Source organism: Pelodiscus sinensis, chromosome 2 (genome assembly GCF_052426305.1).
Source record: "Pelodiscus sinensis isolate ZL-2025 chromosome 2, ASM5242630v1, whole genome shotgun sequence".
Lineage (NCBI taxonomy): Eukaryota > Metazoa > Chordata > Testudines > Trionychidae > Pelodiscus > Pelodiscus sinensis.
In genome coordinates, this window is record NC_143053.1 from 205211248 (window position 1) to 205231708 (window position 20461).

The 20461-nt window shown below is 41.4% G+C and overlaps 1 protein-coding gene across 8 annotated transcripts in view; it reads left to right on the forward strand.

Moving 5' to 3' along the window:
- The window catches only part of SNX13 (sorting nexin 13), a 129231-nt gene that overhangs the window by 64223 nt on the left and 44547 nt on the right, over nucleotides 1-20461 (forward strand). For all 8 annotated transcript variants that reach the window (XM_025179082.3, XM_075922256.2, XM_006138336.5 and 5 more), the window contains 5 exons: nucleotides 5167-5266; nucleotides 5837-6030; nucleotides 8230-8334; nucleotides 11568-11700; nucleotides 19762-19799. In XM_025179082.3, coding sequence (XP_025034867.1) covers nucleotides 5167-5266; nucleotides 5837-6030; nucleotides 8230-8334; nucleotides 11568-11700; nucleotides 19762-19799 — 570 coding nt within the window. The remainder of the gene's footprint in view (nucleotides 1-5166; nucleotides 5267-5836; nucleotides 6031-8229; nucleotides 8335-11567; nucleotides 11701-19761; nucleotides 19800-20461) is intronic.

A 20461-nucleotide genomic window follows, 5' to 3' on the forward strand; every position in this document is an offset into this window, starting at 1 on the left:
TCTGACATTTGTTTTAATTGTAAATGATGGGAGATTGTCAGAGATAATCAGACTTAAACATAAGAACGGCCATAGTGGGTCAGACCAAAGGTCCTTCTAGCCCAGTATCCTGTCTACCGACAGTGGCCAGCACCAGGTGCCCCAGAGAGGGTGGACCGAAGACAATGATCAAGTGATTTGTCTCCTGCCATCCCTCTCCAGCCTCTGACAAACAGAGGCCAAGGACACCATTTTATCCCCTGGCTAATAGCCTTGTATGGACCTAACCTCCATGAAATTATCTAGCTTCTCTTTAAACTCTATTATAGTCCTAGCCTTCACAGCCTCCTCTGGCAAGGAGTTCCACAGGTTGACTACATGCTGTGTGAAGAAGAACTTTCTTTTATTCGTTTTAAACCTGCTACCCATTAATTTCATTTGGTGACCTCTAGTTCTTCTATTTAGGGAACTAATAAATAACTTTTCTTTATCAGCCCTCTCCACACCACTCATGATTTTATAGACCTCTATCATATCCCCCCTCAGTCTCCTTTTTTCTAAACTGAAAAGTCCCAGTCGCTTTAACCTCTCCTCATATGGGACCCATTCCAAACCCCTAATCATTTTAGTTGCCCTTTTCTGAACCCTTTCCAAGGCCAAAATATCTTTTTTGAGGTGAGACCACATCTGTACACAGTATTCAAGATGTGGGCGTACCATAGTTTTATACAGGGGCAGTAAGATATTCTGTGTCTTATTTTCTATCCCTTTCCTAATAATTCCTAGCATCCTATTTGCCTTTTTGACCGCCGCTACATACTGCGTGGAAGTTTTCAGAGAACTGTCCACGATAACTCCAAGATCCCTTTCCTGATTTGTCGTAGCCAAATTAGGTCCCATCACACTGTACGTATAGTTGGGGTTATTTTTCCCAATGTGCATTACTTTACAGTTATCCACATGAAATTTCATTTGCCATTTTGCTGCCCAATCACTGAGTTTGGTGAGATCTTCTTGGAGTCCCTCACAGTCTGCTTCTGTCTTGACTATCCTAAACAGTTTTGTATCATCTGCAAACTTTACTTACCCCTTTCTCCAGATCATTTATGAATAAGTTGAAAAGGATTGGTCCCAGGACTGACCCTTGGGGGACACCACTACTTACCCCTCTCCAATCTGAAAATTTACCATTTATTCCTACCCTTTGTTTCCTGTCTTTTAACCAGTTCTCAATCCATGAAAGGACCTTTCCTCTTATCCCATGGCCATGTAATGTACACAAGAGCCTTTGGTGAGGGACCTTGTCAAAAGCTTTCTGAAAATCCAAGTATACTATATCTACTGGATCCCCCTTATCCGCATGCTTGTTAACCCCTTCAAAGAACTCTAATAGATTAGTAAGACATGATTTCCCTTTACAGAAACCATGTTGACTTCTGTCCAACAAATTATGTTCTTCTACATGCTTCACAATTTTATTCTTTACTATTGTTTCGACTAATTTGCCCGGTACTGAAGTTAGACTTACCGGGCAAATTAGGGCCTCTAGAGCTCTTTTTAAATATTGGTGTCACGTTGGCTACCTTCCAGTCATTAGGTACGGAAGCCGATTTAAAGGATAGGTTACAAACTACAGATAATAGCTCAGCAATTTCCCATTTGAGTTTTTAGAACCCTTGGATGAATGCCATCCGGTCCCAGAGATTTGTTAACATTAAGTTTTTCTATTTGTTCCAAAACCTCCTCTAATGACACTTCAATCCGGGACATTTCCTCAGATTCACCACCCACAAAGGACGGTGCAGATTAGGGAATCTCCCCAACGTCCTCAGCCGTGAAGACTGAAGCAAAGAAATCATTTAGTTTCTCCGCAATGGCTTTATCATCCTTGATTGCTCCTTTTATAGCTTGATCATCTAGGGGACCCACAGGTTTTTTAGCAGGCTTCCTGCTTCTAATGTACTTAAAAAACATTTTGTTATTTCTTTTTCAGTTTTTGGCTAGCTGTTCCTCAAAATCTTTTTTTGCTTTTCTTATTACATTTTTACACTTGATTTGACAGTGTTTATGCTCCTTTCTATTTATCTCACTAGGATTGGACTTCCACTTCTTAAAAGATACCTTTTTGTCCCTCACTGCTTCTTTTACATGGTGGTTAAGCCACGGTGACACTGTTTTAGGTCTCTTGCTATGTTTTTTAATTTGGGGTATACATTTAAGTTGGGCCTCTATTATGGTGTCTTTAAAAAGTTTCCATGCAGCTTTCAGGGATTTGGCTCTAGTCACTGTGCCTTTTAATTTCTGTTTAACTAACCTCCTCATTTTTGTGTAATTCCTCTTTTTGAAATTAAATGCCAGGGTGCTGGACTGCTGAGGTGTTCTTCCCACCACAGGAATGTTGAATGTTGTCATATTATGGTCACTATTCCCAAGCGGTCCTGTAACGGTTATCTCCTGGACCTGATCCTGCCCTCCACTCAGGACTAAATCGATAATTGCCTCTCCCCTTGTGGGTTCCTGCACCAGCTGCTCCAAGAAGCAGTCATTTAAGCCATTGAGAAATTTTATCTCTGCTTCTCTTCCTGAGGTGACATGTATCCAGTCAGTATGGGGGTAATTAAAATCCCCCATTATTATAGAGTTCTCTATTTTGGTAGCCTTTCTAATCTCCCTCAGCATTTCAATGTCAGTATCGCTGTCCTGGTCAGGTGGTCGATAATATATCCCTACTGCTAATTTCTTATTATTGGAGCATGGAATTTCTATCCATAGCGATTCTATGGATCTTGTTGATTCATTTAATATTTTTATTTCATTTGATTCTACATTATCTTTCACATCCAGTGCCACTCCGCCACCCACCCGGCCTGCTCTATCCTTTCGATATATTTTATATCCTGGTATGATTGTGTCCCACAGATTTTCCTCATTCCACCAGGTTTCAGTGATGCCTATTATGTCAATCTCCTCATTTAATATGAGATACGCCAGTTCACCCATCTTATTAGTCAGACTCCTAGCATTTGTGTACAAGCACTTTAAAAATTTTCCAGTGCTTATTTGTCTGCCCTTCCCTGATGCATTGGATTCCTTTGAATGTGGTTGTTTGTCTGCTCTGGCCCATGGTTTGTCCTCTCCCTCCTCTCTTTCTGACTACAGCTTAGAGAGTCTCTATCAATGGATTCTCCTCTAAGAGAAGTCTCCCTCCGATTTACATGCATCTCTGCACCAATCTGCTTTCCCCCATCTCTTAGTTTAAAAACTGCTCAACGGTCTTTTAATGTTTAATGCCAGCAGTCTGGTTCCACCCTGGTTTAGGTGGAGCCCATCCTTCCTATATAGGCTCCCTCTCTCCCCAAAGTGTCCCCAGTTCCTAATAAATCTAATCCCCTCTTCCCTACACCATTGTCTCATCCATGCATTGAGACTCTGAAGCTCTGCCTGCCTACCTGGCCCTGTGCGTGGAACTGGAAGCATTTCCGAGAATGCCACCATAGAGGTCCTGGATTTCAGTCTCTTTCCTAGCAGCCTAAATTTGGCCTCCAGGACATCTCTCCTACCCTTCCCTATGTCATTGGTACTGACATGTACCACGACCACTGGCTCCTCCCCAGCACTACACATAAGTCTATCTAGATGCCTCGAGAGATCTGCAACCTTCGCACCAGGCAAGCAGGTGACCATACGGTTCTCCCGGTCATCACAAACCCAACTATCGATGTTTCTAACAATCGAATCACCCACTACCAACACCTGCCTCTTCCTAACTGGCATTCCCTCCCCCTCAGAGGTATCCTCAGTGTGAGAGGATACCGCAACATCCTCTGGGAGGAGGGTCCCAACTACGGGATGGTTTCCCTCTGCTCCCATTGAATGCCCTGTTCCCTTGAGGCTTTCATCCTCCTTAAGAGCATTGGGACTCTCAGACTGGAGGTGGGACAGTACTACATTGTCCCGGAAAGACTCATCAACATAGCTCTCTACCTCCCTTAGCTCCTCCAGTTCAGCCACCCTGAACTCCAAAGCCCGAACTCGGTCTCTGAGGGTCAGGAGCTCCTTGCAATGAGTGCACACATACGCCACCCGCCCACAGGGCAGGTAATCATACATGTTACACTCGACGCAATAAACAGGATAGCCCCCACTCTGCTGCTGGGGTTCTGTCTGCATTTTTCTAAGGAATAAGTTTAGGCGTAAATGGGATTCTTTTTAAACCTCTGGAATATAGATTATTCTAAGAGTTATGTTTTAAAGAAGGCCCAAATTCACTAGTGCCCTCTAACCTCGCTCTCCAAACTCTCCTGTTAGCTGTTCCTGTTCGCAAGCTCCCTGGTCGCTGTGTCACCTGCTTATATAGCTCTGGTAGCCCCTCCCCCTGATTGAGACTCAGCCAATTAACAGAGGCTTCTAGGTTTCAAACCTTTTAGAAGCTCCTTCAAACAAACAATCAAACCACCAAACAGATAATCACAAGCTCAGTACACAGCAAATATCTCCCCCACACAGAAACACACACTTCAGACAGCCAGATTGTTGCTAGATTGTTACAGTATCTCTAGTTGATTAAGGGAAAAACATGGCTTTGTGTTTATACTGTTTAGTATACATATTGAACTGTATACTGGATAATATACAAACTTGCACCTTCAGTTGTATATGGGAAATCACTTACCAGAGCTTCTGTAAGAAAATGTTTAGTGATGTTATGCTTAGTATAAGGATTGTATATTTCAGATTTTTTTCAGATATTCAAAAATATTGGATGGACCTTTGTTCTGATGTAGTATAGCCATTCTTATGTACTAATTTCTTTAGAAAATATTTGAGAAGATTGTGATGAACATTTTCTTATCAACACACATAGAGAACACTTGTGAATGTTTAGCTAAGTACTAGTCCATAAGAATTCTGCTACAGGAGCAGGGATGAAATCCAATTCCCTCGAGGGCATGAATAATTTGTGCTGCAAATACTATTATGAGCAGTTTTTCCCCATGATTTTTTGTTTGTGTAGCAGTAATCCTGTAAACTACTATTTTAAAAACCAAATCAAACACCAAACAAGCTTGCTGTAGTTAAATCTGTTTACAGTATAAATGTAAACACTTGTTGGTAGTAATTTTTTAAAAATATAAAAAGTTAATAAAAACAATATGTAAAGTTAATGTTGTATCCTATATTTCATAGGAAATAGATACTGTGAAACTGGCAGCAAACTTTGGAAAACTTTGCACAGTCCCTCTGGACAATATTCTAGTAGACAATGTTGCACTACAATTTTTTATGGGTAAGCAAACGGGAACTTAAACTGTAATCATATGCAAGAATAAAAATGTCTGTTTATAGATGGTTGGATTTTGTAGTAAAATTGATAGTGACTATTTCACATAGTGTCAGTTTGTTTGTTTGTGCCCTGTCTTTGGAAGGATTGAATAAAAGTTAACATTTAGACTTCAGTGAAGACGTACGATTTTACCTCAGACTCGTTTCCTCTTGGCTCCTACCATGCGGCACATAGTTCTATTGTATCTCATATAGTTGTGGTTGCAGTTGAGATGCATCTTGTTCATTCTTTAATGTAAAACACAGCCCTAGTTCTAGACTTTCCACTTGACTTTGCTTTTTGATGAAATCTTAGGAATATTCTCTTTTAGGAATAGAGGTTTGAAGAGGTCATTCATGACAGTGACTCTGTGAGTGTCAATATTATAGTATTGTCCAAACCATAATCAAATCCAGAAGCTTATTCCTAATTTTGTTAATGTTTCTGACTTAATTGTGTTTCACATCAGGATGTGAGTTTTTAAGATGTTTTTACTCTAACAGGTATAAATACAATAATGATTGATTTTTGTAGATTACATGCAGCAGACTGGAGGCCAAGCACATCTCTTCTTCTGGATGACAGTGGAAGGGTACAGGGTTACAGCACAGCAGCAGCTAGAGGTGTTATTAAGCCGACAGAGAGATGGAAAGCATCAGACTAATCAAACCAAAGGCCTATTAAGAGCAGCTGCAGTTGGAATTTACGAGCAGTACTTATCAGAGAAGGTAGGAATAATATTTTTAAAAATAATTTGCTTATTTTTGAATTGGTAAGTGTTTGTGGAATGTTTTAAAATAAACATACATTGCAGTTTTAGAACTCTTAATTGAATTTTGAATTTAGAACAATCACAAGCTAATTTCCTATGAAATAGATGTGATTAAAATCTAGATTTGTTACAAAAAAACCCAGAAGTTTTGCACTTGATACTTGAATGATTTAATTTGAATCAAGGTTAGGGTGAATAATTCCTACTAGCTGGTCTGCACAGGAATGCTGACATTAGCTCATCATTCTGTCCCATAAAATGCAATACATATAAGTTACTCAAAAGCTGGTTGACTCAGATGAAGCAAAATAAATTGAAAACCTAAGGAAGTGGAAGTCTCTTTCCATGGACCATAAAGGGGTCATATAAGGCATAAAACTTTCGATCTGTTCTAATCTGGATTTAAAAGTGACCTAGTTTGCCAGTGAAGTGAATTTGATGTCTTAACAAGAGTATTTGGCTACCAATATTTTTTTCCTAAACCTCATAAATCTCAGCAGGAGACTTCCCATCATACATTAGATGTAGACTGGGGATTGGCCTTTTATCAGGATACAACCAAAAAATCACCGGGGGTATGTTTACATTAGCCCCTTAGTTCGAACTAGGGAGGCTAATGTAGGCATTCGAAGTTGCAAACAAAGCCCGGGATTTAAATATCCCAGGCTTTATTTGCATCTTCCCATCCGGGTGCCATTTTTAAATCCCACTAGTCCGAACTAACTGCCCGGGGCTACATGCTGCAGTCAAACGTTAACTCGAACTAAGCCCTTAGTTTGAGTTAACTATTACACCTCGTGGAATGCAGACCTATTACTTGGGCTTCAGTGCATACTTTTTCTAAACACTATCTTGTGATCCAGGCCATCAGATATAATACAGCACTTGGTTCTGTTGCACTGACTTTAATCTTGGACTTGATTCTGAACTTCCCTCTCTCTTCCATGCGAGGATACAACTTGGTAGTCAATTAAAGTGGAGCACTCATAGGCATGCTACTTGAATAAGAAAGTGTTCAAGTAACACTCTGGTTCTTCAAGATGACTGTGGGTGCTCCACTACCCACCCTCCATCCCTTGTGCTTTGGACTACTCTTGTTGGATATTCAGGTAGAGAAGGAGCTGAGGGTGGTTCACCCATGTAGCCCTGTATACCCTCAGAATGCGGACAAGGTTGTATAGGGTGCATGTATGGGATGAATGGACATTGCTAACAAAATATCCAACCAAGGGCTGGAGGAGCACTTGGACACCTAAAGTGGAGCACCCATTGAGGCAATGGGGGGGATACATGCTGAAGAACCAGTTACTTCATTTGAAAAAGTTACTACTTTATTTTGAACAAATTACCATCAGAATCTTTTGTGTAATATTTATGAACCTATTTTCCTTCAGTTACATAATGAGTCTTTCACTTAAGTTACTTATTTTAAATACATGCCACATTGGTGGTGAATGACTGGAAATGGTTGCCTTTTAAAGCTGAGTAGTGTGCAGATATGAATTGTTGTCTAGATTGGATACACCCAGAAAATACCTACGACATAATTATAACCTGTCTATGTGGAAATCAATTATTGAATTGACTTGGAGACTGTTAGTCTTTCGCCTGTGTCCCTTCAGAGATTAGGCACATTTTCCCTGTGGAATATATAAATATTCTTGTTGACCAAGTTGTACAGTAATTATCAAGAAGACTTCTATTTCTTGTATCAAATACATTGGATATTTCACAAACAGCAAATTAACTTCTAAACATGAAAACAAATATAGATTTGCTTTAAACTTTAAAAAATGTCCTAGATATTACTTTAATTTTCACAAAAATAGTTTAAAAGTATTCACATGTATTCTTGAGATGATTCGCCACATATAATACTGCACAATATTCAGTAAATTTCAAGATACTCAAATGAAAATTCTGTGAGGAATTTAAACTGTCCTCTCATTAACTTTGAATGACAACTGTAAGCATGCTCATGGAGTAAAATATCAGGGCATTTTGAAGTTTTATTTCAGTAACAGTTCCAGTCATTACTTTGTATTTCTTATTTATATCCCTATTTTGTATTAATGATGGAAGTATTTTTTCCAAATGTAGTGTTTTTTATTTTTAAGATAAACACTACATATATTGATTTAGATCTCTGTGACAGGCATCTCCAAGAGTTAACATTGATGACACCTTGGTAGCAAAACTGGCAGAAACACTGAACAACGAGGACCCAACACCTGAAATTTTTGATGACATTCAGAGAAAAGTATGAATATATTTACTCCTTACTTAATAGGAATTGTTGAGATTTATTACAGAAAGGTGTATTGATTTAAATCAAAGTGAATTAAATTGCTGACTTTAAATCACTATTTAAAATCCTCAATTTAGATAACTAAAAAATACAAATTCAAAACATTATTAACTAAGACAAAAACATCTTGATTCTTATTGGTGGTTGTTATTAAAAATGGGCTTGCAACTGAATACTGCCTTTAAACCAGGGCTGTCAAGCAATTAAAAAATTGAATCTCAATTAATTGCGTGATTAATCGTATGCGCCTCCCCTTTGAAATGCCACAGCGGCGTTTCAATGGGGCAGTGCTGCATGCAACCTGGGATCAGGTAAAGTCCCCAGCTAACCCCGGGCTCCGTGCAGTGCTGCCCTTTTGAAGCGCCACAGCGGCCCTTCGAAGGGGCAGCACAGCATTAATGCCTGCAATTAATGCATTAATCCTGGACTCCTTTAATCACAGGCGTTAATGCATGTTAATTGCCAGACCTACTTTACACTAAATTTGGTGTTATTTGTTACTTACCAGGAAGGTACACTATAACTATACTTTTTTTTTTTTTTTAAGAAACTGTTTTGGTTGACTTACATTTTTTCAAATTCTTAATTTTTATTTTATTCTTTGGTTAAAAATGGTGAATGATTTTCTTCGAAGCAGTATTTTAATTTGTTGAGTTTAATAAACCTACCTTAAAATATGCAGGATACATGAAAAGCTTATCAAAAATGGATGCATTAAAGGAAGTATTATCTGTAGTTGCTGAATTGAACTGATTGTTCTGAGAGTGCTTGCTTATGTGATTCTATTTCAGTGTGCGCACAGTTGTCCCAGGTTTTGCCTTACGTACCACATCGTTAGCTGCACACCCTCTTGAGAGCCACACTCATGTGTTGGTATATAAAGTGATATTTACTCTACACCCTCTCAGTTCTTTCTTATTCCTGCCCCTATCTCCCTTTCTGTTCCTCTCTTCTCCATTGTCTAACTCTTGCTCAGCTGTAGGTATTAGTTAGCCATTAAGATGTGCAGAGAAACACATCTCGAACAACAGCTACGAAAGATAGCCGTTAAGTATTTGGTTACTTTTTAGGGTTTTTAGGTTACATTTTTAGGTAAGAATCCTGGCTGGAATTTTCCTGTAACTTTTGTCCACACATTGATGTCCCACTATGCACTTATCCAGTAGGCCTGAGATGATGCTGGCTTTGGTAGGGTAATAGTGCAAGCCATTAAACAGTGAATTCTGAGCCCACTTCTGAGGATACTGCTTGAGTCACCTACAATGGAATCGTCATAAGCAAGCACTTGGAGCAGAAAACCAGTTACCTACCTTTCATAGCTGCTCTTTGAGATGTGCAGAGCAACACATCTCGAACAGCAGCTATGAAAGATAGGTAACTTTTTCTGCTTCAAGTGCTTGCTCATGTCCATTTTTTTTACTGCCCTCCTACTTAATCTGTCAGAGTTGTTGGCAAAAAGTAATAGAGAGAGCATATGATCAGTGTTGCCTCCTATACGGATGCATGAACACAGTGCTGAAGGGAGTCTCACAGCTGGTCCTATGGGTAACACTGAGGCAAAATCTCTTAAGTGTGTGCACATAGGTTCATGCACACCTAGAATGGTATGGACATGAGGAACACATCTCAAAGAAGAACGGATTTAATAGTTAGATAACCTTTTTTTTCTGATCTCCATGTCCTTCAAGATTTTAAAACTAGTTAGATTTAATCCTTTTGGATCTAGTTTTCTATTAATAAAATAAAGAAGAAAGCAAACATTCCTGCTTTTTCAAATCCTAGTTGGTTTCTTGGATTGAACTGAAGTAGTTGAATAAAAAGACACGAAGAAAATATTCTTTCTACCTCTGCAAAAGAAGCTACTGCTGTCAAAAGCTTGTTTAAACAAAATACAGGACTATGTAGCACTTTAAAGACTAACAAGATGGTTTATTAGATGATGAGCTTTCATGGGCCAGACCCACTTCCTCAGATCAAAATCTGAGGAAGTGGAAGTGGGTCTGGCCCATGAAAGCTCATCATCTAATAAACCATCTTGTTAGTCTTTAAAGTGCTACATAGTCCTGTATTTTGTTTCAGCTACACCAGACTAACACGGCTACATTTCTATCAAAAGCTTGTTTAGTTCTTCATTAAAGACTGATTTCAGATGCTCAGCTAGTGGCTTCCACCTGTTCAGGAGTTTGGCTTTCTTTACAACTGAGCAGCAACGTAATGCTTAACATTTTTGTGTTTAAATTATTAAATTATTGTAATTAATGTAAATTGTAATATGTTAGCCTATATTAAGGCTTACATTTATACCAACTTTAAATTTGCATTTAATTTAAATGAAAAAACATTGAATGTATCCTTTCCTGTTCCCATTCTACAGGATTTATTGTCAACAACCATACTTTTCTTGTTTTCATTAAGAAATTAGTCACTCCAATGTATCTGAGATTCAAATTAATCATCCTATGCTGTTTTACAGTTCCAGTGCATAGCCTAACCTTCATAACTTGTTTTAAAAGCAAGTGGCGAGGGGTGAAGATGTACATATTACAGTAATTTTTGACATGGTTATAATTAGGGTGATATTGATATCTGTTTTAAAGTTCCAGTTTAGGAAAGCATCTGTTTTGAGGGCAACATGTAAACATGTGTTTAAGTCCAATTATTTTTAATACTATCAAGATAAGGATACATTTTTGTAAGTAAATTTTTATGCCTGAGCTAGGACTTTTTATGCATTTTTTTTTTTTGGTAAGGATGTCTTAAATCTACACTTGTTGCTATTGCAATAAACAGAAATACTGTTAAATATTATGGCACTATTAGAGGTAAAAAGGTTAACTACATTGCAGTAAACAAGGGAAAATATATATACAACAATGGGTGACCTTTTAACCTTTTTATTGGCAAACATGGTGTCTGTTTGAGCAGATATTCTCTATACTTTCAAAGGGAAATTTCACTAGAACTAGTAATATCAAACCTTTTTTTTCTAAAGTGTATTAGTTGTGCTTCATGCAAACCAAAGCATTTATATAATACAGCAACAAGATTTAAAAGATTCTCCCGCAACCGAGAATGTTTGTGAGACAGATGATGTGTCTGTAATGTAGATTTTAATACAAATTTTGTGTATATAGTAACCCATGTTAACTATTAACTATGGTAATCTTGGTATTTTATTTCTAAAGGTGTATGAATTGATGCTGCGGAATGAAAGATTTTATCCTTCATTCAAACAGAACGCACTGTATGTGCGCATGTTAGCTGAGCTAGATATGCTAAAGGATCCTAGTTTCAGAGGATCAGATGATGGTGAAGGAGGTGAGTTTATGAACTATTACGTTTCCTTCTAGCTTTAAATTTCCAGTTAAATATTAAGCAGTCAGGCAACCAGAATTTTCAGCCTGACTACTTATAAATGGATATTGATTTGCTGTATTGCCTTCCCAAATTCCATCCTACTGGGTTTGAAAGGGTCAACCATATACTTCAAGATTTTAGAAGTAGTTCAGCCTCTTGTACCTAGTTTTCATTCATAGAATGGAAGAGGAAAGCAGGCATTCCTGCTGTATGTTGAATTCTAAAAGTGTTATACATTTTATTTAACTTTAGCTGATGTTGAAAAGTATTTAGATTAATTTTATTAAACACATTTACTACCTCACACATGACAATTTATAGATAGATGGTAATCCGGTCATTGGTATAACAATTCTTATTGCTGAGCCTTGTGATAAACTGAAGTTTGAGATTGCTACATTTAGATTGCTGATGTAACTGGTTTTATCTAAAGCTGGGTGAAAGCTTACCCATTAGACACACTGGATAAAACAAAAATCTAGCATCAAGGGGAGAGAGGAAGTCTGCTAACCCACTTTTCAGATTTAATCAGCCTCTACTGTGATGCCATTGTGTCCTGGCATTTTAAGAAAGTTTGTACATTATGTGTGTGAGTGCACACACAACGTGTTGTATCATTTGTGTGTGTAAATTTTCATGACACATTTTATGTGATGTGGAGTGTTCTGAAGACTCTTAATTTAAAAATTATCACTGCTATAGCCATTTCTAAACAGAAAATGCTAGCTTCCTTTGAGGAATAAAATATTTAATTCAATAACTAGGTTAAAACTTTGTTTTCATAGCTGCAGGCCATTGTTCCTCATCTCTGTATCATACAGACTGGGAATAGCTCTGTTATAAGTTTCCCCCGGGGTGTTCAAGTCTCCCCACTCTCCAAAGTCATAACTGTTTCTCTGCACTGCCAATTGCAGCTCGAATTTTACTGATTCTCTATCCCTGTCGCTATGGCTGGCCGGTCGCACTGCCTGGGGACTACGCCCCTAGCATCGGGGAAGAGAGCTTGGGCCCTCCCCTCTCTCCGAGGCCCAGCCCAGGGCCCTAAGGCGGGGACCTCGGTCCCTGCTCGGTGGAGGAGGCGGTAGCCCCTAAACTCCTCTACTCACGGGGTTCATGGTCCTGCCCTGGGCCACTTCTTCCCTGGCTCCATACTTAATTCTGGCCCGCTGGGTTGGGGTTAGGACTCACCACTGCCGTCCCCCGTCCTGTGTCCTTTTGCAAAGCGCTCTGTGCGCTGGTCTCTGCGCCATTGCTCCCTCTAACCCTCTTTGCCTTCCTTCCTCCTCTCCCCGACTTCTCCATGCCCTTTTAAATTCCTCACCATGGCATCCGGGGACGGCCCTCCCCTGATGTCCTTGCCCCCACCCTCCCGCCACTCCGTGTGACGTCACGGGCAACATCATCCACAGGTGCCTGTGGCGGAGGATGAGCTGCACTTTGCCGCCTGTTCTCCCCTAGGCCATTCACTAGCTGGGGCTTTCCAGCGGGTCTCTATCCCCGCCCAGCCCCCCTCGGGGCTCTCCGGCTTGGGGTTCGGGGCAGCTCTCAGTGCAGGGTGGACGCTCCCCGTCACAAGCTCTAATTTTCATTTTATATTTTTTCTCAAACTATGATGCTGTGTTCTGAGTTGTCTTTTTCTACATTATAGAAATTGAACCATGTGTTTCTGTTATGATGTATGCAAAGTAGAGCTGTAGAATCCTGGTTAATCAATTAACCGATTAAATATTAGGTCTACCCTAGCAGGGGACTGTTCCACCCAGTTGGATTAGCTCCCAGCCCAGCCGGACTCCTGTCTCCATCTTTGTGCTGGAGCTGGGGCTTGCCCTTGGCTCCCGGCCCCTTGTGAAGCAGTCCTTCACTGCAGAGGGCCTGGGCTCCCCACGGATAAGGGCTGCTCAAGATGAGAGCAGCCCCTGTCCATGGTGGGCTCCCTGTGGTGCTGGAGCAGCTTCCTGGAGCTAATAGGGAACTTGCCCTTTTATTGGTTAACCGTAACCAGTAACCATTACCCTTTTAGCATGATGCTTACTAGTTAATCTTTCACATCCCTAAAAAGTGACACAGGATTTTGGGATAACTAAGTTACAGCATCACATTTTATCCCCAGCAATACAGCGGAGGCTTTTACTATAGTAGAAAAAAAACAACCTACTAGATGCTAAAATTTGTATACACAGTGAAATAGCTGAAAATGAAAGATGTAATTGTGGTATACTTTTCTGCCCTCTAGTGGTGTTTTATAGTAATGTCTGTAGAAGAATACATTGGAGACCTGTTTGATATCATTATCTCTACTGCGGACAAAATAGTTTTTTCACAACAATGCATTGTCCAATATTTATCCAGTTTCAAATAGCACAGTTGATAGGGCTTTTCCTACAGTCTTTGAGAAGAGTGTGTCAGTCAAACTCAACCCCAGGGATATTCAATCAACTTTTTTCTTCCTCCCCAAATTATTTAATATAGCCTCTTGTGATCTGGAGTTTGAATGTTTATTTATATCCTTTTTAGTTATTTGACCCACTTGTGCAATCTAGTTCTTATAATTTATATTAGTGACTCTGTTCCATTCAATAATTTTGTTTCCTCAGTGACCTTCCGTTTGTGGACATATCTATTTTATTAAAGTGCTCCATGAATGAATGTAGTATTCTAGATGTTGTTCATAAGACACTGATAAGACAAGGAACTATGTTATCTCTGAATGCAATTTAGCTAGCATTTTATTCTATTTAGTTATTTTTCATTATTTGGTATTAATGAAATCAGTGATAAAAATTGATTACCATACCTTAGTTCCATTTCTGGGAGAAATTAGACCGTACTATGTTTATATTTTTTCTGTGGATTTTTTTATTTTAAAATATTTGTTAGTCATAGAACCATAGAACTGGAAGAGACCTCAGAAGGTCATCAAGTCCAGCCCCCTGCTCTAGGCAGGACCAATTCCAACTAAATCAACCTGGCCAGGGCTTTGACAAGCCGAGACTTAAACACCTCTAGCGATGGAGACTCCACAACTTCCCTAAGTAACCCATTCCAGTGCTTCACCACCCTCCTAGTGAAATAGTTTTTCCTAATATCCAACCTGGACCTCTCCCACCACAACTTGAGACCATTGCTCCTTGTTCTGCCATCTGTCACTACTGAGAACAGCCTCTCTCCATCCTCTTTGGAACTTCCCTTCAGGAAGTTGAAGGCTGCAAGTTGATTTGTAAGCTTTATAATACTGACTAGGTTACAGACATTTCCTTTAACTGATGTTCTGATATTGTTTTGACCTTCATTGAGTCACATTGCATGTATGGTTTTTGCTGCTAGTGGACTGTTCAGATATTTCATAGTGAAAGCTAATTCCTGGCTTTATTATGGTACAAATAAGATGGCTTTTTTGCACTAAAATGATGAGGCAAGAATAACAATGTAAAGAAGAGCCACTATTTCCTTGTAGATATCAGTGTGGGACTTCTTGTGTATGTTTGCCCTGAATAAACCTTTGTTGGAGGGGATGTGTACTGAGGAACTTGAAGAAAACACTTTTATAAGTAAATAGCAGGTTAATGCAACTTTCAAGTGTTTACCATAACAAAACATCACGTGTCTACATACATTTGGGTATTCACATTCATGATAAAATTGCTTGCACTTCTAACACATAGACAACTACAAATGTGCTTGCCAAATGCTGGCTCTGGAAAGGGTGTGATGGCTCATTTGGCCAGGGGGGTAAGTGGTAAGTGAGGAATGGGAGAATTTGGGCTTTATGTATCCACTGGGGCAAATGGAACTTCATGTTGGTTGACCGGTAAAGGATGAAAGGGAGAAGAAGAATTGCATTCTGAGACTTGGTCTACACTACAAACTTTTATTGGTATAACTGTATTGCTCAGGAGTGTGAAAAATCCACATCTACAAGTGATGCAATTATGCCGACCTAACCCTAGCTATACTAATAGGAGAGGCTTCCATCAACATAACTCTGCCTCTCGCGGAGGTGGAATAATTTACTACAACAGTGGGAAAAGCTGTCCTGTCACAGTAGCATCTTCACTGAAGCACTACAGCAATAGGTGTAGACCTTTCCTGAGGAACTATGCGATATCTGAATCTAGTTTCTCTCTGCAGCTCCATCTCAGATCCCTGCTTCAAGTCCTGCTTCACTCTCTGTAAACTCCAGTTTCCCTCTCCAATCCTGCCAGTTCTGATGCATAATGTACCTTGGGAGCTGACATGGGTTTGTAGTATATCAATTGGGAGGAATGGGTCAGGAAAATTGGAGATTTAAAATGTAACACTGAGCCACTGTTACTTGAAAGCTCCCCCCCCTCCTCCCAGCCATGTTTCCTTGCCCTGTGCTGTCCTTAAAGAAATGATGGCCTAAAGCATAGAGGACTGGAATATGAGAGACCAAGACTTGTTTGCTGGTTCAACCACAGACTTCTTTGTGAGATCTTGGGAAAGTCACTGAGGGCTTGAGTACAAAAACAGTTTGTGTGAGACAAGCGGGGTGAATCTACCATGTCCTGCTGTTGTTAGATCTGCTTCCCTTTCAAAAGATAACTTTTAGTATGTTGTAGCAGAGTCCACGTGGATAGAACCAGGGCCATCCTTAGGATTTATACGAGATTATTAAACTGGTGCTCCTATGACTGACTTGCTCTTCCACCCCTACTCCCTCCCCTCCCCAGAAGCCAATCCCTTCCCTCAGTCTGTGCTGCAGGTAGTGCATTCAGCTCTCTAGGACCCAGCCCTGCTGTTACATGCTGCACTGCATCCCGTCATAGGCATGCGCAGCACATTTCATTAGGGTGTGCACCCAAAGAATTTTTTAAAATGTACTCTTTGACACCCCCCCATTAGCCACGCCTCTGGAGGCAACACTCTCGGGGCAAGATGGACACATGACTAAAAGTAAAAGGTGTCATGTGACCCCCCCCCCAGGACTTTTCCCACCATCCTCCTACCAATAGGGACTAGTTTGGCCCCCACCAAACCCCCCTCATGCCACTATCCTGCAATTGCATTAACCCAATGTGTGTAACATTAACTTGGAGGGCAGGGAGGCTGGGGGAAGTGTTCCATCTCAGGCTGTGTCTACATTGGTACAGTCTTGCACAAAAGCGGCCGCTTTTGCACCAAAACTTGCTGCCTGTCTACACTGGCCGTGAGTTTTTGCGCAAGTACACTTATGTTCTAATGTATGAAATCAGTGCTTCTTGCGCAAGAACTCTGATGCTCTCACTCAGGAATAAGCCCTCTTGTGCAACTGTTCTTGCACAAGAAGCCAGTGTAGATAGGCAACATGAATTTCTTGCGCAAGAAAGCCCTATGGTTAAAATGGCCATCAGAGCTTTCTTGCACAAGAGAGCGTCTACACTGGCATAGATGCCCTCGCACAAAAGCACATCTCTTGCACAAAGGCACATGCCAATGTAGATGCTCTCTTCTGGAAGAGTTTTTGCACAATAACTCTTCCACAAAAGAGTTCTTGCGCAAAATCATGCCAGTGTAGATGTAGCCTAAGAGTTTCCTCCCATGAGCAAAATGAATTTTGTGTTGTGCACCAGTACTGAGTTCATGTGGCTTGTTTGGATGTGCCACTGTGGCACCCAAGTTATTAATAAATATCTTATAAACCTCTACCTTTTCCCTCTGCTGCCATGTCTCCTCCCCTTGCTCCATCAGCTCCCCTGGTGCCCGCTGCCCCAACTCTCCACCCTCCTCTGCTGTCCTGACTCCTTCCCTTCTCACTGCCCTCAGCCTTCCTGAGACCTGCCCCGCTCCACCAGCCCTTCTCTCCCCCCGTGCCCACTTCTCCAGTAGCCCCACTCTGATCATGTGAGCTACCCCTCCTCATCCCCTCTCCTAACACCTCCCTCTGCACACTTGTCCTGCCTCTCTCCTCTGTGCTGGCCTCTCCCCTGCAGGTGTCTGCCCTTCTGCTTTACCCTCAGAATCCCCTGGCACCTGCACCTTCCCTTAGCCCTGCACCCCCCTGGTGCCTCCCCCTTCCCTTACTGCCCTTTCCTCCTTTATCCTCTTTTTCCCTGATGCCCACCTCCTCACCACCCTCTCCCCCATTACCCTCCTGCCCCTCTGTGCCCTCACACATGCCCACCTTTCTCATGCCCATCCCTTCTTTCAAGCCTTCTCCCAGCACCTCCCCTTTCATCTCCCAATGCCCTTCCCCTCTCCTCTCCTCTCTGCCAGCATCATCCTGTCCCTCCTCCCATTGACATCTCCCCTCCTGCCCTTTTCCTCATTGACTCCACTAACCCCCCCTCCCGCATTAGTCTCTCCTGCACCTCTGTCCCTTGGTGCCTTTCCCTTTCTTTTCCTGACCTGCCCCCTTCCCTTGCCTCACCTCGCCTCCCTTCTGCCTTCCTGTTTTCAGGGCTGGAGTCTGCTGTGATTGGGCCCCAGAAGTCCCCGCAGCCCGGGCTCCAGACCACGTGCCGGAGCCGGGCCGCTCAGCACTCGCAGCCCCCGGCCCATCACAACACGGCTGGTCCCGCCCTAGCGAGGCTGTGCTCCCCCCGCTCGGTGCATCTCCTGCTGAGGCGCAGCTTGGCCGTTTTTAAAAACGGCGCGGCAATGCTAAGCTGCGCGTGACCCTGCCCCCAGCGCAGCCCTGGCTCCTTCCAATGCTGCCGCCCAGGATGACAACGCCCGTTCCCCAGCCAGGGTCAGCTTGCCAGCCTCCTCGCTGGAGTCCCTCGGCCCGATGGGGTCTTCTGGTGGGGCTGCCAGTGCTGGCAGCTCCCCTACTGACTCCGGTGCAGAGCGCACTCATATGCTTCCCCTCCCCTACGTCCCAGGCCTGCAGAGTGGTGCCCCAGAAAGCGTGGTGTCCTATGCGACTGCGTACTCCGCGTATGCCTAAGGATGGCCCTGGATAGAACCCTGTAAATCTGTGGATATTTGCTTTATATCCAATGGTATCCACATGCATGGCTCATTTTTGTGGATACAGATGTGGATGTGGACACAAATTTTGTGTTTGCACAGGGCTCTACACTTGGGCAGTTAGTATGCAGCATGCTAGCGCAAGGTAGTTTTCCATGAAAGTTATCTAACAACTATAGAGACAAGCCTTTAGTATTAGTCACCCTGTATTACCCTAATTCTCTGTTTCCCATGTCAAAATGAGAGGAATACCTTCCTCTCTCACTATGCTGCTGTGAGAAGAATGTGCATTAACAGTAAAGCACCTTGTTAGTTTTATAGTAACAAGTGAAAAGCTAGATAGAAGCACCAGAGAAATAGTTCCATCTGTTTATTTCCCTCTGCACCAAATTTTCTTTCTTACAAGTGGTACTCATGTTTCTGCTGTCTAGTGCAAAGGCAACAGCAATGAGCATTGTTTCTGTCCCCCTAATACATCCATCAAAATCTTTCCATATCTCATACTCCTCAGCATCTCTATGGAGCACACCTGGGATTGGCCACCAGAATATTGGCTTTTTCCTTGAAATCATAACGGTTAAATCTTTCTGGGAATGATTCTTTCTGGGGTTACATGAAGATTCTAATGACTCATTTGTCAATTGTCCATAATCAAGAAACTTTTTTATGCAAAGTAGTAAACATCTAACCTAAGAAAAGCAGCTCTTTTTTTCCAAGCAAAATTAGTAGTCAACCTATATTATATAGGGATTTTGATAAAACGTAAGGTTACTTTCATATTTGCACATCAGCTCTTGAACATCTATTAGACAACTCCATAATTAGACAGTGACACCCCAAACTTAAAATCACAAATTAATTGTTCTGTAATGTAAGAATACTCCCTTTTTCCCCCATAGCTGCAAGTGTACACACATTTTCATATAGATGTTGTAGTTGGACGCTAGAGGTGCTTAGAAACTTAGAATGGGATGTGTGCCACAAGCTGTCTATTTTTCATTAATCGTTTGTTGTGCTTCAGCTGACCGGATTATATTTTTATTATGACTTTTAGAGATACAGTAAAAGTTTAGAAAGCAGTTTCTGAATTCTAAAATGAATTTTTTCCTCCAGAATCTTTTAATGGGTCCCCTACAAGCAGCATCAATTTGGTAAGTACCCTGTGGGTTTTTTTTTAACATTATAGAAGTTTTATAAAATAGTTTGAAGTATATACAGGCAGTCCCCGAGTTATGCGGATCCGACTTATGTCGGATCCGCAGTTACGAACGGGGCCTGTCTCCCTGGTCTCCAGCAGACCAGGGAGAGGAAGCAAAGCAGCGGAGCACGCGGGCAGCGGACAGCCCAGACGTGTCTGGGCTGTTCGCTGCCCGAGTGCTCCGTGGCTTTCCTCTGCTTTGCTCCCCGTCTCCCTGGTCTGCAGGGATATGATAGATATTCATATATTTGAACAATTATTTGTAAATCAGAATCTAGAATCTTCTAAATTTGTTCAAGCCATATGTTGAAGGTTAATAATCCTCTAGTAATCTTATAATTTCATAGGTGAATGAACAGTTTTAAGTTTGCTTAATTAGTTCAACAGGAAAGTAAGCTTATGTTTTCACAAAAGTAACTGCAGTAAAATCAAAATCTTTATTTCTACAGGCAGTCCCCGGGTTACGTACAAGATAGGGACTGTAGGTTTGTTCTTAAGTTGAATCTGTATGTAAGTCGGAACTGGCGTCCAGATTCAGCCTCTGCTGAAACTGATCATTTTCAACAGCGGCTGAATCTGGACGCCAGTTCCGACTTACATACAGATTCAACTTAA